At 38.4% G+C, this 12,383-nt stretch overlaps 1 protein-coding gene across 1 annotated transcript in view; it reads left to right on the top strand.

Annotated features, from left to right (window-relative positions):
* The window catches only part of SNTG2 (syntrophin gamma 2), a 240,384-nt gene that overhangs the window by 208,664 nt on the left and 19,337 nt on the right, over positions 1-12,383 (top strand). The window contains exon 14 of the mRNA XM_044419194.1: positions 2,735-2,944. Coding sequence (XP_044275129.1) covers positions 2,735-2,944 — 210 coding nt within the window. The remainder of the gene's footprint in view (positions 1-2,734; positions 2,945-12,383) is intronic.

Below are 12,383 nucleotides of genomic sequence, written 5' to 3'. Positions count from 1 at the left end.
ACAAGCAGTGAGGAGGCCAGTTGTGTAATGGAATTGGATGGACAACACATACACACACAGATTAATCTTTTGCTTGTTCCATACTAAGGAAAATGCTTCTTAGGTTTTTAAAAATTTCATATCCTGAGTTTTGTTTTATTTATTTTTGTCTGGGATTTTTTAAAAAAAGCTTTACAATCAGGACATAGCTAAGCAATATTTTCTGTTGTGTGATTCCACTGACTTTAATAGTTTTTTTTTTCCATCATGGTAATTTTTCCTAACTCTATTGCTTCACAGGGATGCCATTATGAAGGTATTTAAGCAAAGCAATCTGGAAAGAATAAACATAATATTATATGCTCATAATTAAAAATGTTGCTTGTTTACTTTGCATATACTGATGGGCAAAAGTTCTAAATAGTACACCTTTTATTAAAATATTTAGCATGACAAAACTGTTGACTCCATGCATCAGTGTCTTACCTACCATTACCCTAATCCATCAGAAACACACACACATGAGCTTCCTCATTCACTGGAAAGGAGAAGGAGAGTTTCAGTATGTGGCTGTACTTCTGCTCATTTTGAAGTTATTGTTTTGTTTATTAGCAATATTTATATACGATTTGTTGTTTATAACAAATCTCAAACTGCTTTTTACAAGCTGACATGCATATGCTGTTTTAAGCTTTTGGAGGAATGTTTTAAATTGGGGATAGGCATCATGTTCACCCCAGTGGCCTCACTCCCTGAACAGTAATCTGCCCCTGCAGAACACACACTGCCACCCATTCACAGACGTGCTCACTGATGGATTTAACACTTTCTTCCCACTGCAGTCTACATGAATATGTCTCCGTCATCATCTTCATCATCATTATCATCAGCAGCACCATATAGGATTTATCTCTCAAGGACACTTGCATAGTTCCATGTTTTCCTCACAACAACCCTAAGAGGTAGGTTAGGCTGAGAGACTAACCCAAAGTCAGCCAGTGAGCTTCTTCGACAAATGGGGGCTAGAATGCAGATCTCCCAGGTCCTGAGTCCATCACTGTAACCTCCACACTGCACTGACCTTTTCCTAAGCATGACGGCAACATCAGGGAAGGGAAGAATCTTTGTAAGGATTGTTAAGGGACAAAGGGTTAAAACGCACTGCTCCCCACCATCCCTCAGCACCACTCAGATAATCAAAGCAATGGTTTTTGCCTGCAAGGACAGGGAGAGGTTGCTCACTTGCTGCCTGTTCAGGAAGAGCTCCAACAGAATCCTCTGGAGGTCGACAGGCTAGATGCCACCTTTGGCCTATATGTTATCCACTCCTCCTTTAAATAAATAAGATTTGCTCTATGGGTACACTGGAGCTCTCACATCAACCACAAATTGCTGTATCAGGCAATTTGTTTAGTAAGAATTTCAACACAGGAGTCTATAATCAACAGTACATGTAAAGAAGGTACATGTAAAGAAGGTAAACTGGAATACCCAGGAAAAATAAATGCATTTGTGTAGCATTTTGGTCTTGGCAATTGATACTCAATGCCTTAACCTAGCTTTTACTCTCAAGTATACATGCTCATTATTGTGTCTGACAGAAAATATTAAAAAAATGCTGAGTCAACAGTGCATTGCTCTGCTCCTCCCCACACACCCCACTCCATACTTACAGTACAATTTTATAGCAGTGGGAGTTGACCGTTTACAATCATAAGCATGGACCAGGAACTTGCTTTTACCCTGCAGCACTTCAGTGTACTGTGTGGCTTCCTTGATGTCAGTGGAAGCCAAAAAATCAGCAAGATCAAAAAGGATCTGTCATTTAGCAGATAGTTTGGAGGAAGAGGAGGAGAGGGAGAAACAAGATGTGCTTATATTCATCCTAGCATGTGCAATCAGTTTATGTTGAACCACAAAAACTTGGAAAATCCTTCTACATTGTCATAAGATGGAAGGAAGTGCAATGCTTAAATTTAAAGACAAGCCATTACAAAGGGATGTAAGCTGACCCAGAGGAGCTAACCAAAAGTGATGGTGGAATACTGTTTTCTCTAATGAGATCTAATGAGGGACAGGTGTACCCTCTCATTGGTGCCCTCACCAATGAGATTTTCAGTGTTTTAACATTTCCAATTACCTGCTGAGAGACAGAGTTGTATACAAGGGTTCTTCAAAAAGTTTCCACACTTTTTAAAACTCTATTAAGAATTTCAAAAACAAATTACATCACTTTTCTACATAGTCGCCTTCCTTTGTGAAGCATTTTTCCCAGCATCATACCAACATTTTAATCCTATCGGCAAAAAATGTACATTTATAAAATAAAAAAGTGTGGAAACTTTTTGAAGAACCCTAATATTTTCTACATATTTGGATTCTGCACTCAGATGATTGATAATGCAAAAAGCAAACACTGCTGACAATCTGTTAGGAGGTACATACATAGAAAGATACTTACTGAACTGCACCTGCATTCAGTAAAGCAGGACATAAATTTTAAAAAGAATGAGGAAAGTACACAAGATTTTCAGTGGTTTTGCTAATCAGAATTAATAAGATGCTAACATCGTTAATATTTTTTACATATCCTTCAAAGTCTCAGAAAGGTTGTGACAGGAAAATTTATTCAATCAATTGGTCAATCCATTGACCAAAAGGCAACAAACTAAAAATTAGAATAACAAGAACTAAGAGCAAGAATATGTATTATCCATTTCTGATTAAATGTCATCTGTAAATATATGTCTTTCAGCTGTGGCTTAATGATGATTGCTGGCTGCAAGCAAACTTATATTTAGGCATTCACCAAGACTATGAGCTTGAAGACCAGAGACCATATTGTTTCAGTGTTGTAGTTGGACATGGCAAGAGTCATTATTTCAACGTGGAATTGGGGAGTGAACTGGCAGTGTGGGAGAAATCCTTTCAAAGAGCAATTTTTTTGGAAGTTCAAAGAACAGGGGTAAGTAAAATAACATGTACGTAGCATGAAAATTTTACCATTTCTATAGGAATTTCTTACACCATTTCAGTTTTATAATGCGCTTTAATTCTATATTAAAATGTATATCCACTTTAAAAAACTACCTAGGCCAAGGATGAACTGTGTGAAATAAATTGATATTGCATGACTGTTCAAGTTCCAAAAAGTCCAAACCACTGCTGCTCTTACACTAATATGTATTTCATACCGTAAATAAATACATAATATAGAGTGGTATCTTCTACTGACTGAAGGCAAACATTAGTGGAATGGGGAGGGGTGTTTTTCAGTTGTTCCCTCTTCCAGGCTTTGTACCATCTCCTATACTGTACTAAATAGTCCTCTAGCACTCTGCAGCTACTTTTGGGTGCTTCAGCAGAAGGGGAAATTCTAAACCCTAAAATCAACCCCATCTTGCTATTGGATGCCTTCCATTAGTGACAACACCTGAGTCCCCACTTCAGTCTTATCTCCTATCTGTCTGATTAACCTGTTTGACCTCTGGCCTTATGTTAATGGTGAATCATGAATCACATTCAGCCATTATAACCAGTTATCAGAGCTGGAGCAGACTATATTAAGAATGACTCCACAAATCAAACTGAAACTTGTCACAGCACAGAAGAGCTCAGTTTATGCTAATAGAGTTAGGGAAGTTAAGAGAGCCAGTGTGCTGTTGCGGTTAAGAGCGTGGGATCTAGTTCAAGCAATCTGGGTTCTAGAGCCCACTCAGCCATGTAGCCCACTGGGTGACTTTGGGCCAGTCACTGACTCTCAGTCCAGCCTTCCTCGCAAGGTGGTTGTTGTGTGAATCAGATGGAGAGTAGGAGCAAAATAATGAAAAACACCTTCAGTTCAGAAAGGGGGGGGAGGGATATAACTCTAATAAATAAGAAATGACTTGTTGTAGAAGTTTAACATTGCTGAATGACATTCAGTTATCAACTGTATTCTTTCTCATAAATGTTGCTAAGGTTAAACATTATTGACAGATTTCTCCATTTATTCCATGTCTTTCAGGGTGTGTTTTGCTGTTATAGGTCAGGAAGAGGGTCTAGTAATGGCAATTTATTAGGTATTTTCCCAGGCATGTACAGAATGATCCTGCAGGCAAGAATGATTTTGAAGGGGATGAGTGTGGCTGGTTACCAGGGAGATAGGCAGGAGAGGAGAAAGGGAAGAAGGGTTATGATTGTCATTATGATAGTTCATGTTTGGAAGTTGGGGGAGAGGGGACGTGTGAGGCAGGATTCTAAATCTAAATTCTACTTTAAACACACTAGTCTGTTTAAAAATAAAGTCTATACTAGTAATCATTACCACAATTTATTTTCTCTCTGCCTATACGTGTGTGTATATTATAGGGCTGTCTTTGACTGCTTCTAAGAGTACTTTCTTTCTTCAGTTGACTTTGTTTTTGCCTCAAAACTCCTAGGCCTCAATGTTGCTGTTTGGCTTTTACTAACCTTCCAGCCTTCTGTTTCTAATGGGAAGGGGCTTATAAATCGCAAGTCAGAGGCAGATGGCTCAGGACTTTGGTTTCAGGTGCACGGTAGGCAAAAATTTCATAGGTCAACTTTACCTAGTATATGAAGGTGGATACAGCTGCTGTGGTATTCAACCTGTATGTCAACTTAAGGGCCACTGGAAGGGAGATAGAGGCATGGCTTTATTTAATATCTTCAGTTAATAGTTGCACATTTACAAGTAGCACTTGAACAGCAGGCACACAGACCAAATTATCACAGCCTTACCCACTATGGTGAGTTGTTTTGTATTTCTATTTGAATGATAGTCATTCTTTCTAAATTTGTACTTATACATTTGTTCATGCAAATTTTATGCAAATCTCTGGCCTCATTTTTGGAAATGTGCAAGTGGCCATATTGCTATATCATAATTCTATATGGTTGGTAGGATTACCAGTTGGATACTCTAACATTGGTGATATTTCATGGATTTCATGTGTCTCTTCCAATGAACAAACAAATCTGGGATCAAGGTCCACCACTGATAAGCATCCAGCTCTAAATTGTTGAAGTTGCAATTAGGCACAGCATGAAATGCTATAACATATCAATATTACCTAAATAATGAGTCTGTTAAGATCATGGCCCTTAACAGCTGTAATTTTTCAGCAGTTTAGACCTTTAGTGAACATGAAAAGCCTTTAACAACACATGTTAAACAATAAAAAAAAAAGATTGTTAAATAAGTAATTTTTAAAGTAATGTTAAGTCAAGCACAATCTCGCATTATCAAACCCAATACACACAGTTTTCTACAAAGAACAAAACTCAGTCATTAAGTTATATAAGCTCATTGTGATTATTTCAATGACTTTCAATGGATCAACATTAAAATGTGCTATACTAATAGTACAGTCCTTCCAGTCTGGCATTTATAGCTGGAAGTTGAAATGTATTTCTTACAAAGTACTGCATACTTATACAGAGCAAAGACTGAGGTAGCAAAGTTCTATCCATAACCATCTTGACTAATGTACTTTTCCTGTAACTTCACTGGCACAAATAGCTCCTGCCTGCAGGTCTATTTCAAAGTGCTGCTCATTTTCACGACTTGTACTAATCATGTTCTTTTAACTGCCTACCCCATTTGGAGCACATCAGATGCTAAATTATATGCCCCTGCTGATGTTTTCCACTGTTGCATGTTATTACACTATCACCTAGTGGTACCACAAACTGTAAAGCAGCTTCTGTAAAATATAGCAGCTATATTTTATACATATTCATGAAACATCAATATAGATTATAACAAAGAATTGCTGTGACTAATTTTATCAGTTCTCAACAGGTAGACACAACTGAGTATTATTGAAGGATTGCACATAACTTGCTGATCCACGTAACTGTCAAATCCAGTTCTCCACCTGCAGAAGGGGGCAGATGGGGGCCGACTTTCCCATCCCTCCTCTTCCTGCCAGTCCCCTGGACCTCAAGGAAGCACTTCTTCATAGAACCTTGCTGAGTTCACTACTCTCTGGCAAGGGAAACTGATGGATGGTGGGGGAGAGAGCAGAAAATTTGCTTAGGGCACCTTCTGCTACATTAACTCGGGATTGAATTCTAACATCATACATAACCATGGATCATTTAGTTAAGTTACATTTTGTTCTAATAGCTTGTTTTTGGCATGACACTAAACCAAATGCTTGAATATGAGTGAGTTGTAGATTCATATGTTCCCTTCCCTTTTCTTGTATGACTACAAGGAGAGTGGGAGGATCCATTTCCTGTTTAATACTAACACTGACTGTGGTTTGATCATTAGTTGTTAAAATGAGCCAGTTTAAACTAAAAACTATTTGCCCTTCTCAGATGTAATAAACCACAGCTAGTGTTAAAGAGGAAGCAACTTCCAGACTCCTTGCAGCAGATTTCTGAAGAAGTCCTTATTAATGTAACATTAAACAATGGTTATGTTCAAAATGGGACAGTTCTGGACCTAAGCCTGCTTCTAAGCCATACTTTCTAACACTGAGAAGAGATTTCTGTCCATATTACTGAAGGCTTAACTAAGTTTGTGCCCTCTAGATCTTTAAGACTTCACAATGATCATGAAAGCCTGCTCAAAACATCTGAGGGGGCACAAGATGGGGAAGCCTTTACTACTGTAAACATGCTATATTGAATACGTTTATAGCTAGCCTTTATCAACCAATGCATATTGATAAGATAAAAACTCTTAACTCAGACTACATAATACTAGGATATGTGTATATCTTTTTATATTGATACTATATCTAAATATAAGCCATATAAAAAGTGATAAGGAATAGCAAGAATAGATAGAAGGAATAGATTTCAGGTTCTATCACTTTTCTTCTTTTTATTGCATTATATAAGGTTTAGTCTCATTTATTTGGTCTCATTTATGACTATAAAGGGGTCGTCTATGAAATTAAAATGACTGATACAAATTAAAATGTTTAGCTAGACCAGAGTATGATGGAAACAAGACTCTCTATAACCTGCAACTATTAGACATTGAACCTTATTCCATCGGATTCATTTGTTAAATCACTGAAAAAGGCACAGTAGTCAGGAGACCGGGATTGATGAATTGAATTTCAGGCCTAGAACTGTAAGGTTTGAAAGGACTGGAGATCATAAATACTGAAGTAAAGATAGAAACATGTCAAATTATTGTGGCAGAGAGTACTGTTGCCAGTGTTATTAATCATGTTTTTCTGGCCTCCTTGTCAGTCTGTTCAGAGCATACCAATGCTTTGCTGAGTGCGATTGAAATCCAGTCTGACACACATTCTTCATCCATTGTAGGCTAGCCAGATGCCCATTTGAACCTTGCAAGTCAGGTATGGTAGAATCAACCATCCCTTTGATTTTGGTGATTATCATTAACGGAATGCTGATTCCATATATGAAGAGTCCATACTTACCCATCATGGTATAATCATCAGTTGATATGATTTGTCTATCAATTTGTATTTAAGCCATTTCTATTAACAGCCTTCACCATATCATATAGCAGTGAATTCTCTATCTAGTGACAATGTGTTACACCCTTGTTAAATTAGTTCAGTAGCAGATAGATCCAATCACAACCCCATAACTGCTGGTGTATAGCAAATTTTGCATTGATGGCATTAACTAAAATAGTGTTGTACTTATAGAGGGGGGAGGGAGAAAGAGATTCAATCATCTCCTTGAGAAAACACAAGAAAATAAAAACCTGCTTTAATGGGCTCTATAAATTCAAGTAAGATATTAATAGCAGTTAAATTAGGCTAGATTTATGGGGTCATTAAAAGATAATTATCTGTTGGTTACCAGAAGAACAAGTTTAATTACACAATTAAGGTTTAGATTGTTTTCATTATGCATAGAAACATATTACACTTTCAGTTTTCTTTGTCTTTTTTATTTCACTAAGTCCAGTTCACCTCAAATTTAATTTTAGAAACCCACAGTCTTAAGATAGTTCTGTCTGTCTGCAGCAATATTAAATAGATTTATTTAAGTAATGATTATATGGATTTATCAGTTACAAAAAGAACAGAGCAGACTACAACAACCTTATAAAGAGAGCCCACAAGTATTTTAGTCCCTCATTTCTATGTATTTGTGAGCCACCCCGAGGCTTCGGCGAATGGGGCGGCATAGAAATGTTTTAATAAATAAAATATTTTACACTATTAAGCATAGTGTAAAAGCATAGTGTAAAGCATTCTATAAAGCTGCCACATTAAAGAGATTTCAGTTGGTATTGTTTAAGTCCTAAAGTATAAGAAGGTTATTATCTAATATTTGGTCTCATCCAGCAGAGCTCTTGCTCTTTAGTGAATCATCTGCTGCTAAGCTCTACTAAACAATTGTCAGGAAGTCTCCTGACTTTGACTGGAGACATTATTGCTCTAGTGAAACTGCTTTCAAGGCCTAACAGTAGAATTATGTGGCTGTGTCTTAATTGGCTGGTTTCAGTTTTCTGGTTTCATGGCCAAATTCAGGCCTGGGAATGACTGAGCCCTGGTGGAGATCAGTTCTTTGGTTCCATAGCTACAGTTAGGCCTAGCAGTGCCTCCGGGGATGCTCTCCATGGGGAATCATCTGAGGCCCAGTAGAGGTCGGTTCTGTGTCTACACTGAAGCCTAGTGGGGACCCTGGGGAGGCCCTCCATTGGGAATGCTATTTGTTTTTTGGTGCCAGGCTAAGACCTTTTTATTTAAAACTTATTTTAATTGCTAAATTATTGAATTAATTAGGATTTTAAAATTAGCCGAGAATGCACCGGGGTTTTTTAAATGTTTTTTCTTTTAAATTGTTATATTACTATTATTTGTGTATGTTTTTATGTATTCTTGTGAGTCGCCCCAAGGCTTTGTTGCAATGGGGGCAGCATAGAAATGGTTTAAATAAATAATAATATGTCTAATATAACTTCAGTTATAATATAACGCAGTGTAGCATAGTATATTGATAGTATGGTATATAAGTAGTAATCATATGTACCAGTGGTGGCCAAATTTGTTCAACAGAAGAGCCACAAACAATTGTTTTCAGAAGTCTGAGAGCCATAAGACAAACAAATGTTTATTATTTATTTATTATGACCAGACATTGCTACAATTATCAGGCTAGTTACTGCTAGATGAGGTCCTGTGAGTCTCCAATTTGGCTGTGAGTCATTGAAAATTTATGATTAATCGATTCACATGTATTTCAGCTAATGCACCCTATGCACACTCACCTAGAACTTACTGCTGAGTAAACTTCTGTTAGGGCACCACTGTGCTTTCAAGCCCAAATGCTAAAAAGCTTTTGGAGTGGGGCCTTTCTGTTTCCTTTTTTAGCTCTGAAAGTAGGAGGAAAGTGAGTGACCATACACGGCTGCTGTGGGAGCTCAGGTGCAAGACGTCACCCAGCAGCAGAAGCAGTCAGAAATCTCATCTCCAGCTGCCATGCCGGAAGCTTTGGCGGGAGCCTGATCCTCCCCTGGAGTGCATCTGTCATGCAGACCCTCAGCTCCAGCAAGGCCCACAGATGAAGCAGCCTGCTTTCGCTTGCCAGCCTCAGCGTCAGTTCAGCCTTTGTCTGATCAGGTGCATCCCATCCAGTCCTCTCCCTGCTCTATGCCAGAGGCAAATAGGGTCCTACTATACTATAGGCTTTCTTGGACCCTCTGCAAGCTGCAAAATAAACTCAAAGAGCCACATGCCGCTTGCATGCCTCGGTTCGGCCAGCCTGATGCCATTGTAGCTGACATAGGCTATTTTAACATAAGGCTACGTAACCAAGTCAGCTAGCCTCAGTTAATCTAAGTGTTAACCAATATTTGCCAAAATATAACAGGCACACAACATAAAGTAGTGTGCTTTAATTAGTCTAAGTTTCTTATTCTAAACGTGCTAGGGCAATGGCAGATACATAGTTTGTCTTTGTCTTAGCAACCTCTGTTGTGCCTTGTATATAGGAAACGGGGAAGCATAACTATACCATATACAGAAATATATTCAGGAAGTCAGTGAGGTATGCTATTATTACATGTCATCAATTTGTCTCTGACCTATGCCATCCCATGAATAAATGTCCTGAATGGTCTGTACTTACAGTCCTGCTCAGCATTTTCAAACTAAGGCTGTGGCTTTTTTATGGAGTCAATACCATTTGGTCTTCCCTTCTTCTTCTGCCTTCAATTTCCCCTAGCACGGTTGTCTTCTGCAGTGAGGCTTGCCTTCTAGTGATGTGGCCAAAGTATGACAGCTTCAGTTTTGTCATTTTTCCTTCTGGGGAAAGCTTTATTTGATCTAAAACCAACTTTCTTTCCATCCAGGATATTTGCAAAGCTCTCCTCCAGCACCATGTTTTGAACGTATCCATTTTCTTCCTGTCAGCTTTCTTCACTGCCCAGTTTTCACACCCATACATAGTGATCAGGAGTGCAGTAGTGTGGATGATCACAGTCTTGTTCTGCAGCAAAACATAGTTACACTTGATTATTTTTTTCTAGCTCCTTCATTGCTGCCCTTCCAAGTCTCAGTCTTCTAATTTCTTGGCTACAGTCAGCATTTGAATTGATGATGGAGTAAAGGGATACAAAATCATTCACAGTTTCAGTTTCTTCATTCTTGAGTGAGGTGAGGGATAAGCAGTATGGGAATTCAAGGAGGAATAACAACCAATACTTGAATCATGAGAGAAAAAACTAGGAGACCCGAAATTAAAACTTAAACCCCACCCTGACTCCCCTCTTTCTCCAACATTTTGCAAAACCATGCTCCTGTCCTCTCACTGAATTCCATCAACAGTGGCTCAAGGGGCTAACATCAGTACTGTAGCCACTGTAATTCCTTTGTAGTCATGAAATTAGGAAAAACAAATGAGAGATGGACTGACTCTATAAAGGAAGCCACAGCCTTAATTTAGAACAGCTAAGCAGGGCTGTCATGGATAGGATGTTTTGGAAGGACTTCATTCATAGGGTCACCATAAGTCAGAGACGACTTGACAGCTCGTAACAACAACAATGAAAACAGCCATTCCGCAGCATTCTTTGCTCAGGGTTATTCTGACATCTTGCATAACCTGCTGAATTTGGTACATTGCCGTAATCTGTTCAGAAGCACAGGTGACATTGGTGTAGGGGCAGAATCTTTCAAAACTAAGTAAATGGTAGGATCCATATAAACAGAAAGATCATTGAAAGATTGCTTGTATGATTGAGTTTAGTGTTCTAGATTCCTGTGAACCCACCTGTGTCAATATTACTGCAGAAATATTCAGGCATAAAACATGTGGTCTAACAATAACACCTACATTTAGGTATGTTCCATATTCATGGTTTGTTTAGAGTGGCTTGGTGTTGGGCTGTATTTTGCTGATCCTACTCATTACCATTTCAGAGGAGAACAGAAATAAGCATACAGGATAGACTTTTGCTCCTTATTACTTTTAGCAAGATGCATGAAATCAACACGAATAAAGATCATAGAAGCTGAGTTTGAAATTGATTTACCTTGTGATCAAGCAGACATGCTTGCGAAGCTGCTTGTAAAAGGAATATAGGAAACTGAAATGGGCTTTATTTCAAAAGGTGGGAGCAGTGTTTCTTTTGATATAATTTGCAGTGCAAAAAAGTCACAGAGGATTTAATCAAGGGAGCACAGAACAATGTACAGCAGTTTCCCACAACCTGATGCCTGGCACTAAAGTGACTGTGAGCTGTTGATTAGAGCACACAGAGGGATGTGGCAAACTGAGAGAATCATAAAGATGGGCAGATTTCTTCAGTTCTGCTGCTTGGGTTGGCTCTGCCTTGTCCACTTCTCCACATGGGCTCCAATTTTATATGGCGAAACTCTAAATTCTTAAGTTCCATTTGTTGGTAGAAAGGTGGAGTACAGATAGAATAAATATTTTAACCCATAGTGGTTTCTCATTGCATATGACCCAGATCTGAGGTTTTAACAGAGGCCCTATTTACATAAAGCAGTTTAGTTCAGTTATAATGAACAGCACCTGGAATGGTCCATATGGTGCTGCGGAACTCCATTCATGCAGTGACTGCAGCTATTAGTGAAGAGCACTAACTGCACTGATTGTATACCAAAATCATATGTTTGGGAACACACTAAATAAGGCTTGTAACTCATGTTTAACTATGGTCAATAGAGATGGAACTAACAGACGATAGCATACTGCCTTATGAAAGGTCATACAGGATTTGCATAGATACTGGTCTAGGCACAGGAAATCAAGGGTGTCTTGAATGTATCTAAATAAATTTAGCATGCATCTAATTAAGTGGTACCTGATAACTTTTTTTGTTTTAGAAAACCTGAAAATCATTTCCATTACTTATTCTAGAAGTGTGTGGCCATGACCCAAGGCAGGTTACACCTGCTTCCTGGGCTCCAATACCAGTCATGAAACCAGCA

This window comes from Varanus komodoensis, unplaced genomic scaffold, assembly GCF_004798865.1.
Source record: "Varanus komodoensis strain SLA01 unplaced genomic scaffold, ASM479886v1 scaffold10, whole genome shotgun sequence".
NCBI classification, from domain to species: Eukaryota; Metazoa; Chordata; class Lepidosauria; order Squamata; family Varanidae; genus Varanus; species Varanus komodoensis.
Note: the sequence above shows the minus strand (reverse complement) of the source record. Positions and strands in the feature narration are given on the sequence as shown.